At 40.2% G+C, this 22711-nt stretch overlaps 1 protein-coding gene across 2 annotated transcripts in view; it reads left to right on the top strand.

Moving 5' to 3' along the window:
* Nucleotides 1–22711, top strand: part of GRID2 (glutamate ionotropic receptor delta type subunit 2) — a 735317-nt gene that overhangs the window by 632283 nt on the left and 80323 nt on the right. For both annotated transcript variants that reach the window (XM_075499270.1, XM_075499271.1), the window contains one exon: nucleotides 5863–6058. In XM_075499270.1, the coding sequence (XP_075355385.1) occupies nucleotides 5863–6058 (196 nt within the window). The remainder of the gene's footprint in view (nucleotides 1–5862; nucleotides 6059–22711) is intronic.

Raw genomic sequence — 22711 nt, forward strand, 5'->3', positions numbered from 1 at the left:
CTCTTGCAGCTTCCCTTTCTCAGCTGATATGAAGGCTGAGCCACTTTTCGTAGTCAATGCCTCATGCTATCCAGAAGCCTATTTTGAGAAGAAAAGCATGCAAAATTTTGTTAGGTAATGCACTAGGGAGGACTAGTGAAATGTTCCCTTTCCCTAGAGAGTCTCAGAGTAGAACTTTGCTGTATAACCTCACTTGAAGTTGATGGCATTTGTTCTCTGCTTCTCTGATTAATTTGGATCAAATTGTTACAATTTTTAAATGAATTTAGAGGAACAAGAGGAATAAGAGTAGGTGTTAATCTCCTTTTCCAAGCAAATGGCTACTCTTAATACCTTCAGGAGCTCAGCTTTTCATCTTCTGCCAACAGGCAGTATCAGGAGCGGAGGCATGCAAGTCATAAAGTAGTTCCTAGATGCATCTTTTGTTCACACTTGACCCGCATTGCAGATGGCATTTAAATCAAGACAGTCAGCATTTCAAATGCCAAAACATTGTGGCAGCAAAGCAAAGCATAATTTCTATGTTCCTTAAATCTTCAGATCACTGTCTCAAATGCAACATGAATGAATAATAATTAAGAATGGCTTTTCTTGGTAAATGCCAAATAAATGTGGAGGTCTCAAGCTATTTCTTGTAGGTGCTGATTCTGTGAATTTCATCACTGAGCCAGTATTGCCATTACTGTGTTTTATGATTCCTTTAGGGCAGAATTAGAGTCCGTTGGCAGAGGCTGATTTTACTCAGACTGCTGCACTGCACTGTTTTCCTGGGTAATGGAGGGTGTCACCACCTTCTCACAGGCACGGAAATTTTGCAGGAAAGTTGGGGGGGGGGGGGGGGGGGGCGAAGGGGAAGTCAAAAGATTTGTCATATGAAAGGCTGGTGTTAGGTGGTTTCAAGTTTAAATCTAATCCATTTCTAAAAGTGTGGAAGCTTAAGAGTTTAGATTGTACGCATTATGGGGGAGAGTCTGCATCTTCTGTCTTCTATTAAGTAAGTTCACATTATGTTCTTCATGTTATAAGTAGTATGTCCTATTTGATAGGTGAGACCTCTGCCTCCGAATAATGGAGGCATAGCAGTAAAGCATGTCTTCTGTCATCCTTGTTTTGCCTAGTCGTTCTTTTCACAGCATTTTTCCTAAACCATGATTCACTTGAAGCTAAGATGTCCCCAAGGCTTTAAACAGCTCAATGCAACTGCCTACAAGTTTTCTGCAAGGGGGGTTACACAAGAACGCAGTAATTGGAGTAGATATTTCCTTACCTGAAAAACAGAATGTTCTTTAACCTTTCCTTTAACGTGGTTCATCCAGATCTTCAAACTGGCTAGCAAGCAGTATTACTAGTTTCTGACACAGCTGTCACTGCCAACAGTCAAATCTCTTGTCTTACTGTGCCCTGTTCCATAAGCCTGCCTGTGAATTAATCCTTAATGTCCTAGAAAAAAAAAAAAAAAAGCATTGGAAAGCTTTATCTGAATTAGTCATAAATAAAGACTTCAGTGTAAGCCATGACATCAGTTATTTTCTCCTAAAATTTAGTGACTACTTCTTGCAGACAGTTCTGTGCAACAGTCAAGTCTAACAACACGGCTAGCCTAAATTGGTCTATAACCCAGATCTACAAAGACACTTTGATGCCCAATCCTCTGACCTCAGTGGTATTTAATCACCTAAAAAGGAATTTGGTTATTCCTTTATGAGCTGACCTTTTGTTTTTCTACATTTTCTCTGTACTTTTTAAACACTTTTGGCTGACATATATGAACAACATGTTACCAATTCTAAGTCTAGGATTTGATTTTATAGAAGAGGGTATGCTTTGGGGAAAGAAACATATGCAAATCCTAATACGACTTTTTTTTCATCGAGTTGAAAGCAAAGATAATTTTTTAAATTACAAAGTAATTAATTTGTACTAAGCCAGAAAATGAAAGTGACCTGACAACTGCTGCCTGATTAAGGTGCAGAATACGAAACAAAATCAACAAGTGCTGAAAAATACATGTAGCTGTTAATAATTCATCCTCAAATGACTCAATTCATCCTCAGAATAGGCCTATATTGTAGTTAATTTGTATGGGATAATATTGGTATTATCCCAGTAATTGCAATGAGAAAAAAACTTACCATAAAGACCACACATAACATTTTTCCCCACAATGCTTCATGATTGATAACCAAAAATAAGCTGAACTGTGACCTGACTGCATGGTCACTTCCCTGTAAGCAGAATTTTTCTATATGCAAGCTCAGTTAAAGGTATTTTTTTTAATAACAAATTTTTCAATTATATCTGCTTTTTTTTATTTTTAAACACATTTAGCATTAATTACCTTATTGCTTCAAAATTAGAAATTCAAAGAGAGAAATGTTTTAAGATGTGGGATTATAATTCCCTTACTCATGTTAGATGTGTGCTTTGTTTTGCAGGTATTGCAACTGAGATCAGTAAAACTGTCACAAAATTAAATTCCCATCCAGTGTGGATAATGGTATCAGAATTCAGGCATCAAAGGATACCCCGTAGGAATTAATCAGTTTGACAAATACTTTTTCCTTATTTTGAGATCTGGTGTGGCAGCTGTGTGGTGAGACTGGGTGACATAGTAAGGCTGAGGATTTATGTCTCCACTAAATGTATTTGTCTGAACAGAGAATGAGTTGTTTAATCCAGGAATAAAGGTACATTGAACAATGTATAACCTACAAACCAAGCTGGAGGCAAAGTAGTTATAAAAATTCTTTCTTCTGGAAAGGAACCTCAATGGTTTAATAATTTTATTAGTCCTGTCAAGGTTTGTTGTTTCTCTTTGCTTTGCTGTACCTTGGCTGCTAGGTTGTGAATGTCATTCCAGTAGTCTGCAGAGTTGCAGGTTTAAAAAACAGTTTCTGAAGGAGGTGATATATATTAGGATCCCATTTGAAATGTTTGTGTGAGGGGATGAAGTCACTGATGTGATAAGTCTTTTCCATTTTTGCAGCTTGCCTGTGCAGCAGCATACACACCTCAGAGGCTGCAAAACTTCTGCCTTGCTCCTCAGCGTAGGGTCAGGTGAACCAAAGCCTGGGGTTTATTGCTGACAGCAGCGTTTAGTGCATCCGCAGAGTTTACACTCATACTTGTCTTGCTCTTGTCCTCTCGCCATCATTTTCTCAGCATAGAGCAGAACCTACAACCGTGCAAAGATGTAGAGCAGGGCAGCTGAGAGGCATCCTGTGTTTTAGAATAGCACACCAAACAGTAAAGAACTGCAATCTGTAGTTAATGCCAGACTTGGCAGCTACAACATGCCTTCCTGAAGGCATCGACATAATTCTCCTCCTTGTTATTTCCCTGCTGGTGATACCTTTGTGCGTGGTGGCACTCTTGCTTGCTTCTCAGGCTGTTTGTAGTATGCTTCCCATACCTGATTGTAGTACACTTCTGGACTAACAGCTCGTGTCTTCTGTTGGTTTGCCTTTCTGAAAATAGCAAGGTTGTTTTTATAGCCACAGGATATACACAGGAGCTGTTTTTCTTTTGTGCTGTTTCTAGCTGTACTGTTTTGTGGCAGCAGCTACGCATATCATTTATACACCAGTTAGCAATAATATTTCAGAAAAATGCTTTGTTGCTTATTATATGAGAAATTATATGGCTATACAGAGTCTTGTAAAGTAATGACTGCAATTTTGCTAGGTGTTGTCACTAGAAATTGGAGACTCAGTAAATACTTTTTGTATACTTTTCTAGCAGTATATATGACAAATAACACAGCAATTACAGGACATTACAATATGCATCCTGTGACAGTTTGTTGCACTTCAGAACACTGCCAGGAGATACAGAAGTGTATTGGCAGCAACAGCAGCAGTAACACAGAATGGGTGAATACAGTATCTTGTATGTATCTAGTGCCTTTCATCAGTGATGTTTTTGACAGATAGATAGACTGTCAATGCAACAGTAATACACCTACTTCTACACAACACTTTGCCTAATGGTGAAAGAGAGAGAAATTCTCACCAAGGCCCACCGCTGTCTATTAGAGTGCCTTTCTGCAGGGCTGCGCCCCAGCCTGGCTTGTTGCAAGAGGTTATTCCTCCCCAGGTGCAGGACTTCGCATCTGTCCTTGCTGAATTTCACACCACTCCTGCCAGGCCATTCCTCCAGCCTTTCTAGGTCCGCCTGAACAGCAGCCTGTCCTTGAGCAATCGGCTGGTCCCCCAGTGTCATGTCATCTGCAAGCTTGACAAAAGGGTGCTTACTCACCTCCTCCAGGTTATTGGTAAGGACGTGTCCCCGGTTAGACCTCTGTGGTACCTGTTACCAGCCTCCAGGTGAGCTACCCTATGAGCCTGGTTATCCAACCAGGAATTTATCCATCTGGTTTCCCACCCAGCCAGACATAATGGCCTAATTTGGGTACAAGAATATGGTGGGGGACAGTACTGAAAGCCTTGCTGAAGTTAAGGTAAACTACATTCATTTCTCCGGTCTTGTCCACAAACCAAGTGATTTTACTGTGGAAGGCAACTAGATTGGTCAGGCATGACTCAACTTTGGTAAATCAATGTTGACTGTTCCCAGTCAGCTTCTTCTCCTTCATATGCTCAGAAATGTGCGCTGAGAGGACTCACTCCATGATGTTGGATGACCAGCCTTAGTTCCATGAATCATCTTTTTTATCTTTTTTGAATATAGTCTGGGCATTTCCTTTCTCCAGTGGTCAGGGAGATTTTCACTAGCATCTATATTTACATGTTTCAGAAACACAACTTAGAATTTGATTAGTTTCCTACATTTGTGTTTGCATTTTCTGTGGCTGTGATGAGCTTTTACAATTTGCTATTGCCTACTTTAAGACAGCGCTCAGACCCTTGATTTGTCCTTAGATGTCATCCGCTAGATTTGTGCAGTTTATACAAAGTTAATTTGTGCCAGGAAAGCTGTAATGGGTTTTAGGCACTAGACATATTACAGTAGTTATTTTGAAACTTTAATGAATGCCATTAAAGAAACAAAGGTACGGGTGAGCAATTCTATAAGACAGGAAAATAAAGGCCAAAGGGTTAGGAGACTTTAAAGGGTTCTAGTATACCTTTTTAAGTCCAAAGCAGGGTTGACAAAGCCATATTTGGGATGCTTTAGAAACTTCTAAACTGGTTAATTTTTCTTGCCTATAGGGAATAGATAAGACTAGATAATATGTAAAGCAGAGCAAATTTATTGGGGTAAATGACATGGACCATGATGAAAAGATAGTTCATGAAACCACAGCAGAAATCTTCCTGTTGCTGAAAATAATGTAGGATGTGACCTGCTTTGTGTGATGGGTGCACAGTTCAGCGCAGGAATACCACTGAAAAGCTGCTCTTCACTGTGTAACCCAATAGCACATACAAGTACTCAGCCCAGGTGCCTTGGGCTAGATTCAGTGAGTTCTGGTGCTGACGCTCCTGCTCCCCAGCAGCAGGGTGTGCAGTGGCACCGTGGTGTCACAGGCGGTTACTTCTGTTGAACTTGCTGCATATGGCTGGAGGGACTGCGATGCTCTCTTCTCTCCTTTGCCTCTGCTCAAAGGAGCTCTCGGCATTTGACAGGATCCTCTTACTCCTTCCGTTATTCTCTTTTCATCCATATTCATTTTGTCCATCCCTTCCTTCCACTTCATATTCCTCCTTGTGTCTTAAACCATAAAAACAATTTTTCAGTCTCACTTTGTCTTTTAAGAAAAAAAGAAAAAAAAACAAACAACAAAAGAAACTGGCTTGACAGCCGTCTTCCTATGTGTTGCCCTTTGATTGCCTGCAGCTCCTTCCTCTTGAAAATGTGGCTTCAAGTCTCCTGTGTCTCTTTTCTTCACCAACAATTAAGGTCTCTCCAGGATCTCTCAAGGCAGACGGATATTCCTTATGGCACTGTCTTGGACTCCGCAGTCTATGAGCACGTCCGAGTGAAAGGGATGAATCCTTTTGAGAGGGACAGTATGTATTCCCAAATGTGGCGGATGATTAACAGAAGTAATGGCTCAGAGAACAACGTCGTGGAGTCCACCGCAGGCATTCAAAAGGTACTGGTATGACTTACTTTTTGCTTCCCATTGGAGATGCTCTGCTGTAACACCACATTTGCTTAGTTGTTGCTTTTAATGATAAAGGGATGCATTTGCATCCAGATAATGATCATGCCTGGTACCAGTTTCTGCAAGCCCATTGCATCGGCACAGAGCATTGGGACTTCTCAGCTATGTAGCTTGTTTTCAACCACATTTTAAAATGTAAGTACCTAGAGTGTTTGCTCTCAAAAGGATTTATAGGTATGAGAGATGAATGCATTTGTCAGGATGCAAAATGGGAATAGGGTCACTGGACTTATAACCCCAGAAGATGTGGCAACGTACTGTACAAAGCTTTAAGCACTTTGAATAGAAGACATTGATTAACTCATTTTTGTACACTCCTGACACTGAAAATCTTGGCTTTCAGTTGTAGCTCTGAATCATTCATCTTTTGAGAGAGGCAGGCAGAAAAAGATGATCTGGCTTTAAATAAGGGTCTCACAGCCACCTTCTGTAGTGAGTTTAGCAGTGGGAAAATACTTTGAGAGCAGGAGTCAATTTTTGTAGGAACATTTATGAATGCAATAGTTCCCTCCCATGGTTTTGGTTGACAGCTACAGCTTTTATAAGAACAGTAGTACATGAAAGGGTTCAGTATGCGAGTGAATATGAGTTAATGAGTGACTGTATACAAACTTTATCCCTACCATTGTATCTTCATATTCAGAGTTTTAAATAAAATCTGAGAAATATAATATTTTCTAGATTTTATTTCAAACTTCAAAATGTGAATATTAATTAGAGCAAATATCCATGAAGTTGTGTGTTCACTTGTATTAAGCTTGGTTTAGACACTTCTGATAATTGGGGCAAACTCTGCCTTTTGTGTCCACCAAAATCCATTTGCCAGGAAAATCTGTAATTTCTGGTGTTTTCACACCAGATACAAACACTTAAGAGAAAGAGCATGTTAAAAAGAATGATGAAATCACCGGTGATCTCTTGATAATAAAAGAACCACAAAATAACAAAGATTCTTTGGAGTTTTAAAAATCACTAATCCACCCTCTGTATCACTAAGATCATATTTTCTCCTCTGAAGGACTAAACAGCATGAAAGAAGAGGCAAGAGAGGCCCTGGGGAACTGCACTTTTGAAACCCCTTTAGAAAAAGTCATAAGCTGAAAAAGCAAGAAAAAAAAGACAGTCTGAAGATGTATTGGCTAGAGGAAATTGCTTTTTTTGAGAAAACATATTTTAGCTCAGTTTGTAAGGGGCTGATAAAGCTAGGGTTTGCCTTTCATATAAAAAAAACCTGCCCTCCTTCTGGTTTGCCTTCCCAAGTTATACTAAAGGTTTCAGAAGAATCAAAAACCAGAGCACGTCAAACACAGCTGTGTTGACTAATGGCTTTTAGCTGAAAAAAACCCCACCAGTGTATCACGCTGGCAGGTAATTCCAGATTACAGTCTTTGATTTCTCATTCCTGGAAACATGGCATTTGCTGTCTTAAAACCTACAAAACCAGAAATATCTGGGTTCTTTAATTTCCCATGCCTCTGCTTCCCAGGACCAAGCACTTGCAAATTATAGTGTTGAAAAAGCAAGTTGCAGCATGTGAGCAAGCCAACCACCCTCCAGTTTTAAAATATCAAAGGGCTCAGGCCCAATTCTAATGAACATACACATCCACCTACGTACGTCCAGTTTCTCTCCTTCTTTCACCTTACAGGAAGAAATGACACAGAAAAAGATTATTTGCCAGTTGCTGTTCACACAGAAGCTTTGGGGAGATTGTATTTGACCTGCTCAGGAAAAAAGCTGGATGAAGAATGTGATGTTAAAAGCTAGATTTAGTCAAGGAAAATTAATATTTAAAAAGGTAACTGATAAGAGGCAGAGATTATAATTTCTGTAAAATACTTCAAAAAAAAATGAAAACATTTCAGAGGAAAGAATTCATGGGTCCCCTTGGCCTATTTATATCCTTCATAATGTTCTTCAGGGTTGTGAACGAATTTAACTGGCCACATCAGAGCTATTAACTCAACCAGATTATAACCCTGGACAAGCTAAGACAACAGGTCTCCCTCTGTGCTTCATTTTGTTTCTATCATTAATCAGCACTAAAGCATGACTGAGTAGCAATTTGTCCAAGCTCTCTGAGGCCGTTACCTCGGCACACGTTCCTGGAGTGCCGAGCGAGGGCTGAGACTTAATGAGTGCTTCCATTGGGTATGGGGAAAGGGGTTTCCACTAGGCTGGCTAATGACCATGAAGGGACTGCGATAGGAGGGACCACCATGGGAGAGAGGTGTGCAGGAAGGGTGTTATGGACACGGTGGAGATGCTTTTCTTTAACAACACTCCCTCCTGCACCCTCTCCAAGGTTAAACGGGGTTTGCAAGTAGCCATCGCAGAAGAGGCTCTGCCAAACATTTTTGTTATTTCTTAAATGTCCTTTATTTTTGCCTTGCTTTTATTCTGCAAATTACAGTGGAGCCAGCACTCTTTATTTTGAGGAAAGTAGCAGTTTAATACTAATGTATATATAAAAAGAGGGAAGGGGAGGGGGATCAATCACTGATTTACTCATCGCATCATCCTGCTTGCTCAGCAGGACTGCACACTTGCTGTACCAGTGACTTCATGGGGAATGGCACCGGAGTGAGTGAAAATACAATACAGCCAAATGACAATGATTGTGTAGTCCCATTTTGCATCAGGCAATCTACTGCTCTGACCTGCTTTTCCTGGCAGGAGGGCAGGGCAGGCAAGAGAACTAAGACGAGAAGATCATGCCGTTGTAAGTTTTCAGGTTTTGATATTTATTGGTCCTGTTCTTCTCATAAATGAGGTGCATATGTATCACTGTGTGTGCTCCTATTTCATCCATAGTGAAGAGCTATATACACCATTAAGTCTAGTTAGAGAGAAGCTGGGTAGATTTACCCTGAAGAGAGAGCAGAGTTTTGAATACCTCAAATGGGAGACAGCCTGAAAAGCACAGGCTCTTTAGATATTTTCTGGCACTTATTGTCTCTTCCTTTCTCAAAAGGCAACAAAAAGTGGTTGAAGATCTGAATTGAAGGTAGAGAAGCATTCAGTTGTTTGTCTTCCTGCTCTGTCAAATCAAAATGGACGGGGAGGTGGCTGTATTCCTGTATATGCTTGGATTATTCTGGAGAATATTCACTTTTATCTTCTTTTTTTCTTTATTATTCCTAAGTGTTTTGTGTATCTCAAATTGATTTTCCTTTTTTTGCATAGGTTATGAAATATGCATCTCATTCTGTCAAAGGAATCTCTACTTTCAGGGAAGTTATTTATTCGGAGAGGATTTACAGAGGCCTAAGTCATGCCTGCTTAAACATTCATTGAGAACTCCAAGAAAAATCATTTAGGCTTAAACATATCACATTACATACCTCTTTATGTCTTCTTAAAAAGCACATTACCCTGCTTAATCCTTTACAAGCACCACAGGCTTTCCTATCCTTGGAACTATTCCCATTTAAAATATAATGAAGTGCTTCCATTGTGCCCCTGTCTGCTCTTTCTTCCCTAGAGTATAATAGTGCCTAATGCCCTATCCTACCCACCTTGTTCCTCTGAACGTGATACCATAGCCTACAGCGTCTACATTTTTCTCAGTACTACAAAGTGGAAAATTCCTTTCCCAGGCTGCATAGGCAGAATCCGAATGCGTTTGAAACCTCTGTCTATTTAACTCTATCTGCAAAATATTTAGCTGGTAGGAAACTTGTGAATGACTGTCAGGTGAAATAATGCTTCTGGATGGTGCATTAAAAGAAACTCCTCTCAGGCTTTCATAATATTTCCTCTTCAACTTGCACACAGTATCAAAAGGAATTTGGTCTTGTGATTTTGATTTTCTTATGATCCTACTTGCATTGCCAGTGGAAACATGCTAGCAACTGCTGAGCCCTTTTGATTTCCCTGGACACTGTGTATGGCACACTTTTACCTTCTTGAGAATACTGTAATAGTAATAATATTGTTTAAACTACCTATGAATAGGCCATAACAAAGCTTTGCTAAGGTGATTTGTCTGGGGAAGAAAGGAGTAATAATGATTTGCAATTCTGTGCTAGAACAAATTGTTAATAACTGGACATGGTTATTCTTAATTTGTTTTCAGCAGTAGCAACAGCATGAAGATTTTTATTGATGGGCAAAAAAATTCCTGAATTAATTAATTATCCTGATTTACTCACAAATTTGCCATTGGAATTGCCGTTCTGGTGGCAGATACACTGATCACACCACAAAAAGATCTAGTTAATATATGCAAGTCCATACATCTTTGTTATGAAAATTTCTGACCATGGAGTTGGCCAATAAAAAGACACTGAAAACAGGAGATATCCAAGACAGACTTTTTGGATATTGGATCTGTACTGTGATTCAGCAGTTTGACAGTGGCTAAGAAAGGGATAGGAAGCAAAAAAGGCAAGAGCATATAGAAATGCTGGGACTGTACTCCAGTCACCCGTATATCTTAATTCACTACAAGAGGATCAGCTACGCTATGCAGCTGTTGGTTAGCAAACTAATTATCAACCCAGACACTGGTTCCCTGGTTCCCCTCTGCCTCTGGAGGTGATGCTTCTTGGGCAGATGAGATGTTCTGTTGCTGCTCTACAAGTAAGAAGGTTCAGGAGTACCCTTAAGACCTTGACGTGTTGGCCCCACAGCTGAAGGTGCAATTTGTCTATTTTGCAATTACCCTCTCCTGCACAGTCCACGGCTTGGAGCTGACAGGTGCCTGGGGCTACCAAACGCACCTGCTGTCCTCATGTTGTATTATCATGGGTGGTCTGGCTCCCTCTTATTTGTCTTATAACATCCTTTTCCTGGAAAGCAAGTCTCAACATAAAACCTGAGCCAGATTTACCAGTGAAGTGCTGTTAATAATGACAGGAGGAATGCCTGATCCACTGACACTAGCATGTTTAATGTCTCATAGCTTGTCAACATGTCAGTTTATGGGGGCAGGGGAGTGGGGTATATTTCATTGCAAAGCATATTTCTCATAGCCTTATCACAAATTGGCTTCAGTTTGCATGAGCCAAAAGAATAATCAGCCTGGAGAAATTGTATTTTTTTTTTTCCCTATAATCCTGCGTATCTTTGCTTCCATATCAAGGGTTTAAGCAAACTTGCAGCAGTGCAAAAATTTAGAATCCTGACCAGAAAGCACTACAAACGCAGTGTGGTGCAGATACTTTCAGGCATTATCAAAAGGCTAATAGTTATCTGGATTAGCTTAGGGGGTCAATGTGTTTTGGATGTATAATAACTGATCTGTGACAGTTAACAGAGCGTGAAGAAGATTCTGTGCATAGCTTTAAAAATTAAATATAAAACTGTTTTCCTGCTGCCTCGTTTTCTCAGAATTCAAGGTAGGCTCAACAAAAGGCTTGCTCTCCCTCACAAACGCTCCTAAGCGTATACCAAAGTTTGATCTAACTTTGACTTTCTAGAGAGTTTTCACAGGTTTTATCTTGAGTAGAACACCTGTAAAAGTTATTTTCTGCAGAGTTTGGCTTTGTTCAAATGAAAGTGTAAGTAAAAATTTGAGTCAGCCTACATATCAATAAATGGATCTACATGGACATGTGTTCATCCAACAACTAAGCAAGCCAACTACTGCTGTATTCCTTTTGTCTCCAAAGTTTCCTGAAAATTTTATCTGAGTTCATCTTCTCCTGTTTCATCTTACGTGCTCCCGAATGTACCTTCCCCCTTTTGCTCTCACTTGAAATGCCATCCAAGTTGCTCGTGACTTCTATTCAAAAGTCAGTCTGCATATGCCTGCCAGTCACTTTAACAGCCTCAGATGTCGCTGTCTGATGTCCTGCTGTGGTGCCATGACATTCTACCTTCCATGACTGTCTTTGCTTGCTCTCTCTCTCCTATTGCTCTATTATTTTGGAGAATTTTCCAGATCTCTTCTCCAATTTTTGTGGCCCATCCTACATCCAAGACCATAGTCTTTTCTACCTGTAGCTCATCCCTGAGTATTCTCAAGTCCAAACAAATTCAGCTAGTGGCTCCAGGGAGACAACTTGCAGTTCTGCTTCTCTTACACTAAACTGAGCTCCTTTTATCTGAAATAAAATTTGTGTGTTTTCCTCTACTATCATAGTTCAACCTAAAACCTACAGTAACTGACTTTGTAGTCTTCATTTTCTTTCCTGTGGCTTTCTATTGCTTAAGCTTGTGTATCTATTTAAGTTTTGCCAATTTACCTTCCATAACATGTCTATGGTTTACACATACAATCTCCAGTCCATCACTTCAGTACTTTTCAGTGTTATTTTCTCTGGCCTTTACAAAACACTCTTTCTTCATTTAGTTCTATTGAAAATGCTCCTGAAAAAAAAAAGAAAAAAAAAATTGTCTTGGGTTTCAAGGCCCTTCATGGTTGATTCTGACTTTCCCCGTAGCTTTCTCATTTCTGAATTGGAAATCATTCATGTGAGCTTCCAGTGCAACTTCTTTTTCAAGCAAGTATCTTTATGCTTTCTCCAAGGACTCTTCTGTAAGGTATGAAGTTTTCCCTCAAGACAGTAGTCTTGTCTTTTCTTCAAACTCCTTAACACTCTTCTTTGTTATTACACTAACAAAAAACTTGACAACTAGGTCTCTGGTGTACTACAATCGCTACCCATCAACTGAGCAGCACTGTTTTCTTGTTGCTTTATGCTCTTTCCCTTCATTTGGCTTATTTTATAACTGCCAAATAAGAAGGGAGAAAGGAACTCACACTATAGTCATCTAAATACCATAATAGATGTGATGTGGGTGAAATCAAAGAACTACTATACCCCAGAATGAACTAAGTTAATGAACACATTATCAGAGGAAGAGTACTTCTCAGAAAACAGCCTCCCTGTGTCTGACCTTTCAGCCTTCATCCTCAAAGGAGAGCTACAGCCTAACTTCAAAAGATGAGCATGGGAGCTAAAGTTTGTAACAGTCTGATACAATATAAAAAGATAAGGGGGGAAAAAAGATTTTATTGAGCAATCAGTCCTTATTATCTCTCGTTTTCTCCAGCTTCAATGGTGCCAGCTACATATTTCTCTTTAATTGTCTCATTGATTAATATAATTGCATTAATCTGAGATGGTTTTCTAATCTTGACATTTTCTGCTTGTTTTCAGAAAAGGTTTGTTTGCCTGAAAGCTTGGTTATTTAGGGGTCCCCCCACAGATATATCCCTTCTTCTGTTTAAAGGTAATTCTCTCTTAAAACCTTACTTCACTGAGATCCTTAAACTGTCATGGCTACAACTATACTCCCACCATGTGTAACTTTAGGTTCCTAATTTATGTGCCCAAGTTTCTTTCCTAGCTATCATAGACAGACAATTTCCTTCTCTAGAGAGTGGTTGGGAGTGCCTAAGCTGGGAACCTATTTTTCTTGGTGGCTTATTTTGTACAGTACCTATCAAAATAAGATCATATTCCGTGACTAGAAATGGCAATAAAAATAAGAAATAGCAAAATATACCCTGAGGAACTAATTTTGCTTGAATCCTGTAGAAATGCATTCTGCAGAGAGCTGAGTCCAGACTTTTCAGCTGGAGAAAAGGTGGCTGACAGCCCTTTGAGGAGTGAGCATGGGATGGGGGGCGGTCCCCACCCTTCATCCTGATGGCCAAATACAAAGCTAAGTACTTCACGTCTTGACCTGTTTCTAACCTTGTAGCCATCTTTTTACATGGCAAAACAGTCCAGAGAGGAAAATTGATTCCTTTGTCAGTGGAGATTTCACTTGGGGTTTCTTTTGTGTAGAAGTGGACTAATTGGGATGGCGTCATGAGAGAAACACCTGGAGTGCATCCCTGTCCTGACGGTGGGAGACCAGCTCTGTAGAAGTGTGCGGGTAGCTACCACTATAAGGCACATGGTGCATTGCCAGGCATAAAACAATACTCATGCATATGCAAAAAGTAGAATTAATTTTGTGTTAAATAGCCCTGAGCCTCTACCTGTAGAGATAACAAATAGGAGTTTCCTTTTTTTTTTTTATTTCTGGAGAACTTTGGATATTTCTGATAGGTGGGGAAGGTAGGACTGCAACACCTCAGTCTGACAGCGAGTGTCGTTAGACTACAATGTGCAGAGTAACTGCTTGTGGCTACCTGTATGAGGAGTTTGTAGCTGGCAATGCTTAGTTTATCCCCCTTATATGTCCTTGTGCCTTTTTCTGGTAGCCTGCATCTCTGGGAATTGCTGCCAGAGTAGTATGTATCCCCATTTGTTTCCATGGTCATATCACATCTGAATACCATAATCCCGAGCTTTATATATGAGAGACTTTAAATTCCTGAATAACTAAGCAGCATGAGTGCTGCTTTCATTTGCACTGGCAAGTGATTAATTGTAGAAATTCCGAGCTCCCTCCTGAAGCTGGGATTTTTAGGGGATGGGAAATTTTGGAAGGGATCAGGGAGTAAGAAAACTGACAATTAGGAAATAATTTAAGAAAAAGAGTGTAAAAGCTGAGCATGAGTATGTCAGGATAACGCTCAAAGGAAATTTTTTTGCTAGCATTATTTGTTGCTGAAGTTTTCTCAGCTGGCCACACTCAGTATTAGGGAGGCACCTGTTAGAAAGGGTGGGATAGACAGAATAGGATGCTGAACCCACCCCTACAAATGAGTAGCTTAATTTGTGCATATTTAGGTCTAACAGAGCAATGCTATTGTCATATTCCATGAAAAAAAGGTTTCTGAATATTTACTATGTGATGAGCGCATTTATTATGCATTAGCACAGGAGAGGTCTCAAAGAGAAACAGTTCTCATGCGTGCTGTTTATAAACCATCTCATGAGTAAATTACAGCCTTTAGTAAAAAGTGCAAAACAGGAGATGTCTTTACGGATATATTTGCAGCAAAACAGAAGTTCTGCTGCATGTTACTCTCTCAATTAAAACCAAAAGATGGTGTTCTCCCCCTGTTTATCCAGCTGCAGAGGCCAGGAAGGGTTTGGGAGAGGAAGACTCTTTGGGGCAGAAAGGTACTGAGGGGGCAGTTTTGTAGGGTGTCAGTTGCCATTTGGGCACTGCTGCTGGAGTGACGTTGGTCCTGATGTGGCATCTTACAGTGAAAGCATGTTGAGTATATATAATGCAAAAGCAATACAGGGAAACTTTTGCTAAATAATAAACTTTTGCTACTTTTTCCAACCCATAAATCTACTTCTCATGCAGTTGCTAAAATTGTATGTATTACCTTCCTAGGCTCTTCCATCTATGGCATTGTCTCGCCAAAAAAGAGTATGAGCAACAGTTTTACGTGACCAAAAACTGTAGAGGGATGAGCAAGCTGTGCTGGGATGCTAGCAGAGCAGTGAACCTCCCCTTGTGTGTCAGCAGCTTGTGGAGGGATATACCCTTTTTTGGATTTTTGAGTAGCATGTATGTTATCTCAGGTTTTATTACTGCGGGGTGACTTTGAGCTCAGCACTCACTGCTCTGCTCTATTAGCACCTGGTGACTTCAGAAACTGGGTGTGCTGCTTGCATGTCATTCCACTTTGGCAAGCAGTCATTTATTTTGATTTAGCAGGAATTGGGATGAATATGACATAACAAGTTCTGTAATCCGTTAGGCCTCCGAGATTGCTCTTTATTAAACAAGAGAGACTCCTGATGGAAGTTACAAACTCCTACGAATATGCTTTCCTAGTCTGGCCGTGTCAGATGCGGGCAATTTCTGTGTAACCTATGGGGAAACAAAGCTTGGGGTGAGTAAAACGTCCTCAAAGTATCTTTTGTTACTTCTTCAGGTCACTTCTTGTAGCCATTTTCCTATGGGAGGGTGATGAAAGGATTTGAATTTGTGCAGTTTAACAACCACACATTTTCTTTTGTGCCCACATCTAGTTCTGTATCCCTTTTTCAAAACCATCAGTGCAAAAGGTCTGTCAAAAATTGCTGCCTCAGGGAGAAATATAAATTTGGATTATGTCTCCTCCTTCGTTTGTTCCTCCTGTCCTTCCCCTGCTTTTTTTAACTCGCTCATGCAAAGGCAGTAGTAAAGCCACAGCTCCCTCGCCAAACCTTCTCTGTGGCTCACGTGCCTTTCCATGGCAGACAGATGTGTCCGTGCTCTGATTCCTCATTTCGGATTCTTGTTATCCTAAGAAAGAAAAACTCTATAAAGTGCCTGACGGAGAAGAGTGGTTTGGCATTTGGAGCACTCTTGTTTGGCTACAGGGGACACGAAACGTATTAGGCACCTATTCTTCTGGTCCTGTGAGCACTTATTTCTCCATTTTATCTCCATTAACTTAGTGCTTTTCCTACAGAGGTTCTGTAGCATTTGCAGGTTCATGAAGATGAATAACACCACCATACCGAGGGTGTCTGGGGACTACACAGTCTCCTATGCAGCTCCAGCAATGTTGGCTCATTCTTTTCCTTCTGAATTCTCACTTCACTTTGTTTCCTCCTTCTTACTTTTTCATTTGTCTGCTTTTTGACCCCTTCTCTTTGGATACCAGCTACTCCAACTTTTTCCCCAGCTCTCTGAGCCTTTCTTCTTTCCACCCTTCATCTCACTACGTGGTCACGCATCTCCCTTGCTATCTCCATTGGCTTACATTGTCTCACTCATTGCATCTGTGCAATGAATTCTGCGACTTTCAATTTGCAATCAGATGAAGCTTCCCAAAACTCCGACTGTCACTTTGAAGCCCAGTTGCAGGCTCACAGTGTGGTGGGCTGCACTGGGGACGCATCACACACAGATCAGGGGAAATGCAGACTCTGTCTAATGATCAATAGATGGAGACAGGAGAGCACACTCTTCCTTCAGGCACAGAACTTGGTAATGTATTCACTTTCTTGCTTAAATGTTTCCAGCTATCATTTTTGTGTATTAACATATTTTAATAATATCCAAATACATTGTGATGCATTAACAAATGCAAATGATGGGATTGAATGTAAGGTTGTTTAAAGGATACATGAGACAGAAAAAACACATGAATAGAAGTAATGAGAAAGGGATGCATAAAATGCACTGTATATTCCAGCTCTAAAGCATGGCTTGGACTATGAGGCTGCAACTCTAAAATGGTGAGAGAGGTATAAGAGGTGACAGAGAGATCTTGTTCCATATTTTTGGAGCTGCTATACCAATCGTTCATAAAAGTTTGACAGTTTTATATAATTTCTGTTAAATAACTTGTTACTAAACAAACAAACAAAAAGTCTGTTCCAGAGACCAGCAAATGCAATTGCAGTGAATAGATCTGTAGCAAGTCTCCACTGTAAGACATTTAATAGTCCCTCATGAAATCATTCAGCAATTTTTAATCCTAATACTCTTACAGCTGTAAGTAATAGGAAAGCAAAAGAGGATAGCTCAAGGAGAACCTGCAGCTACTCTGATAGCAAATTTTTAGACTATCATCCTTAAATACTCAATACATTAATAAGCATATTGGTAGGCAATGAAATGCTAGTGAAGTAATAAGGATGCTGCAGGAAAATTAAACTGTAAACTAAAAAGCACTGGCAGAATACTTAGGAAAATCAACCTTTCTAGTCTCTAACATATATAAGTATCAAGTATCTAAGTATCAGAAGCTTTCATTAAAATAGGTGATTGCCCTTAAAGTCATCCTAGTCTCAAAACAGGAGGGACAAGAAAGTCCAGTGTGGTTTAAGATATTATCTAGAGAAATAAAGCACAGAAAAGGCTAATTTTTCAAATACAAAAGAGGAATCCAAAATTTTACCTATGCATCCCTAAAATGGTGTTTATGTTTACAAATTCGAGGTCTGTGCTTCTAAATACCCATGTGCATTTAAATGTAAGTACAGATTGTAGAGCCAGAGAGATCTCTAACATCTGATCTTAAAACATCTGGTCTGGGAGACTGGAGACTGAGCAGACTTTTGCTACTGGCTGCTTTTTGACATTGTCCTCAGTCATCTGATTATACATAGTGGGATAGTAAAACTGCATTTTGTTGGAATATGTCTATTGAACCCCAAGTGTTTCAAGGGAAAAAAAAATGGTTTTGTTGTGTTTAAGGAGGGAGTTCTCCTTAAACCAGATCTAGTGGTTCAAACCAGATAGTTGTTACACAAAAATAATTGGTGTCCTACTCAGCAGAGTGCCAGAACATATGATTAACTTTCGTGGGCTTAAACCATACTCATGCCAACAAAATCCTGAGGTTGGGATGTAGAGGGTTATTTCTTTAAAGAACAATTACAGTAAGCAGAAAGTCTCCAGTGCGGAGGCTGTGAAGCTGCACTAAGGTCTGGTGTCAGGACATGATCAGCAGCTCTTGTGGGTGCTTCCGTCTCTGGCTTTATTCACTTGCCTCCTCTGATGTGAAATGAAAACACGCCTCTTTAATTCCCACTAAATATTGCAGGGGGTTTCAGATCCCATTCAGCCAGAAGTTTCACACAGCTTTCTTCCTAACGTGTGCAGGGCTCTGAAATCTAGGAGAAGAGTGTTTTGAACTAAAATGGCACTCTGCATGTGCATCATGGCTGTGCATACGGACTGTGGACGGCTCCTGGGATGGACTAGGGAGTAGCCCGGCAGGGCATTATTTGGGCACTCCCTCCTGATGTTGTCTCTTTGAGCTCCTTTGTGGGTGTGCAGAGGAGCTCTTCTAAACATTACCTAAACAGTATTTTTAGTTCCTGCAGGTTTTGCGTGGTTATAGTCACCAACATGGCAGTTCCCAGCTGAGTAGAGGATCAGATGGATGTAGAAAAATAGTTTTCTCTCTCCTGTTACTCAAACCTGCAAGACTAGCATGTGTCAGTGGTGTACTTGCATAAGCAGCAGCAAACGAAAATGATAAAAGATGTTTCATTCTCTGGCATTAGCCTGGCACCTTTCATATGCAACAAAATCCTTAGAAAGCCAAACAAAATAATGTCTTTTTGCTGTACCATATATTACGACGCCTCCTGCTACTGTCTTTTTCTGACCTAATTCAAGCAACTGAGAAGATGTTTTCTGAGTGCTTTTCTTGGAAAGAAAATGTAGATGGAGTGAACTTTCCAGCCATCAAGTTAAAAATTTAGAAGTAACAGCACAGCATTGAGGAAGGTATGCCAGGTAGGTAAGCTGGCTTTCTTAAAGTGTGTCAACTGAAAATAAAGTTAAAATTCTTCTGTTAAATAATCAGAATCTTTTCTTAGGCTGAAGAGTAATGATAATTATGTTTTTTCAACCATTTTATTCTCTTTAGTTAAATTGTCAGCAAGCAGTTTATGTCTCTCTGTATTTGAATTAGGTGGCAGAGTTGTCCAGTTTGAAAAAAAAATCAGTTTCTTTTTAATTCTTTTCAAACTATGGGAGGAGAGGATTAAAGTGCCACGTGGAGTATTCTAAGAAGTATTTTAACCAGGCTGTAATCCCATTTCATTCTCCTATCAATTTGCATAAAATACCCAATCTGGGTAGACTGCACAGCTCCCTCGCTGGGATTGCAATGGCAGGAAAGGATTGTTTACCATTCCTGGCTCTAAAGCTTTCCCACTGCATGGGGGTTGACTGGTGTTTGTGGCTGTTTGCAAAATGGCTAGTTAATCAAATAAAACAGACCCCATTCCCTGCTGAATATAACAGAGGGAGGGATATAAATACCAGGGACTGTATCAAGATGGGTAGAAAATACAATGCATCTGTAATGAAACAAACAGTAGATAAGCACCTGTATTATACAAGTCTGTAAGTACCAAGGGGCTCTGGTCATAACATCAATCAAAGAGCAGGAGCTTTGGTTGTTTTATCGCTCTGACCTTGGGACGGGATTTCCTTGTAATACTGTCATGGTTTAACCCCACCCGGCAACTAAGCCCCATGCAGCCGCTCGCTCTCTTCCCCCCAGTGGGATGCGGGAGAGAATCGGAAGAGTAAAAGTGAGAAAACTCGTGGGTTGAGATAAATGCAGTTTAATAGGGAAAGCAAAAGCTGTGCACGCAAACAAAGCAAAACAAGGAATTCATTCACTCCTTCCCATGGGCAGGCAGGTGTTCAGCCATGTCCAGGAAAGCAGGGCTCCATCACACATAACAGGTACTTGGGAAGACAAACGCCATCACTCCGAACATCCCTCTTCCTTCTTCTTCCCCCAGCTCTATATGCTGAGCATGACGCCGTATGGTGTGGAATATCCCTTTGGTCAGTGGGGGTCAGCTGTCCCAGCCGTGTCCCCTCCCAGCTTCTTGTGCATCCCCCAGCCTCCTCGCTGGTGGGGTGGGGTGAGGAGCAGAAAAGGCCTTGACTCTGTGTCAGCACTGCTCAGTGCTAACGAAAACATCCTATGTTATCAACACTGTTTTCAGCACAAATCCAAAACATAGCCCCATACTAGCTACTGTGAAGACAATTAACTCTATCCCAGCCAAAACCAGCACAAATACCTTTCTAGCAAGAATTCTCAACCTGTGAGTAAACAAATCTAGGACATTTCACCTTCCCATTAGTGAGTCTTGTCCCTAACTGGGATACAAATTCCCACGAAACCTCAAAATTTCTCATCAATCTTCCACTAAACACTGGCTGCGGTTCCTGAGTATTCCTTTGTATGAGACTTGGATGGCCAGGACATCTTTCTTGTGATTGATCCAAGGTACTGCTACGTACCTTGGTCCAAAACACTCTGAATTTGTGACCTCTGGGAGCACCGAAAAAGATAACCTGTGTCCTGCAGCATGGAGAAATGGTGTGGGCTAGTTTCCTACACTGCAGGTGGTCAGAAGAAGATGACAAATCAATGTGAAAAACCTCTAAATTTTGTTTCACACGTGGCAGGAGTTCTGAGCGTGGTTGTGTTTTATGTGACACTTCAAGTGCACTGGGGAGGCTGCTGGACTGGGTCTCTCAATGGGCACTGGTACCCTGTCACCTCATTCATGGGTCTTCATTGAGCATTGGTATGAGAGAGGACACCAGTCTGCTCATCTCTTATAGAGGAGAGGCACACAACTACTGCTTGCTCAAAAACAGAGTTTGGCATACAAGCAGCTTATAAGTGCTGATAGGTGCTCATAAGCAGCAGTATCTTCAGAATCAAAATTCTGGCCTCAAGTGCTAAAATTTTGCTCAGGTCTTGTCTTTACACACAACTTGTTAAATGAATCTCTCTTGGAGTCCCAAATGTCGCAGTTCACAGCATAGTCTGGAGACACCACACAATAATGTAGGTGCACATCGGGCAGGTGTAAACAGCAAAGGCGGGAATGACTTCTCACAAAAGGAAAATGTCAGCATCAGTTAATGAGTGTTTGCAAAACGCTTTCAGTCCTTCAGATGTTGCTATTATTAAACTGAACATACTTGCTTATGCTATAGTTGCACTGAAAGTTAATGAACGAGACGGTTTTCTTTCAACAGTATCTTACTCTTGATTAGCTTGATCATTAAATCATTTTGGATTTAACAAAGTGAGCAGCAGATGGAACACAACAAAGAGAGCAGAACAACAAAAAATGAAACAATGGTATGAGATCACGGAAGAGAATCAAAGTAGACAAACCCAAAAGTAAATCAAAAGAGCTCATACCAAAATTCTGGCTAAAATAATGACATATAACATATGTTTTGGAATGACAACTTTTGTGGAAAATACAGTATTATTTTGTCTTTCTATAGATGCCAATAACGATCTTAATTTAGAGAATTGTACTTCTGAATACGTCCTCTCATGCTGTGGTGTTGAGAATCTCCCCACATTATCAGACATGATAGCGGTTTTGCAAAATTAAAATGAAGTTTAGTGGAAAGGAGTGGAAACATCAGCCAAGCATGTAACTCAAGATCACATAAATTCTTTGCATCTGGTGGATTTTACTACCCTTCTTGCTGTACCTCTCCCCTCCCAAACTAATGTCCCTCTTTTCAAAATCTTGAATTGCCCAATTCAGCCTCTCATCAACTGGCTTCTCCACATGTTTCTGCACCTTCCTAGAACATCCCATCAAAGGTTTGCCCTGTCTTTCTACAACACCCTTTCTCATATCTTTAGAGTTAATTTTCCCTACACCCAACATGAGAAATCATTACCTCAAATTTGGAATCCATTGAAAACAGCCAGTGGTAGACCTCGGCTCTGTTTGTATTTGCATCCACCAATTTGGAAGCTGACTTGACTGTTCCAGACCTCATGAACCAAGTAACGTGGAGGGAAAATCTCATAAGAGCAAGAATTACTTTACATAACATTATATAACATCCAGATCCATTCCTAGCTGAATGAAGACAAATTACATCCAAATAACAGAGAAACTTGCAGAAGGTTTGTTTTGAATTTCTTTCTAATAGTAGTCCCAGGCCTGGTGGAGTTTCTTCAGTCTCCATAGAGTTTTACATGGCACACTTTTTGACAGATACTGTGTCAAATTGTATTGTATCTTTTCATGATTTATATTGCACACATTCTATATGGTTTTCAGTATGTTTTAGTTATTACTACTCTATAAAATTTGTAAGCTATGAGGTGTTTCTAACACCCCATGACAAGTTTTATGTACATTATGTGACTGCAGTTTTGATTTAATCTTTATCATATTATACTCAATCTGTAGATTTTCTTATTTTTATTATGCTCTTGCCATATTTTATGCCCTTACAGGTCTTTGTTTT

This window comes from Mycteria americana, chromosome 4, assembly GCF_035582795.1.
Source record: "Mycteria americana isolate JAX WOST 10 ecotype Jacksonville Zoo and Gardens chromosome 4, USCA_MyAme_1.0, whole genome shotgun sequence".
In the NCBI taxonomy this organism is placed as follows: domain Eukaryota; kingdom Metazoa; phylum Chordata; class Aves; order Ciconiiformes; family Ciconiidae; genus Mycteria; species Mycteria americana.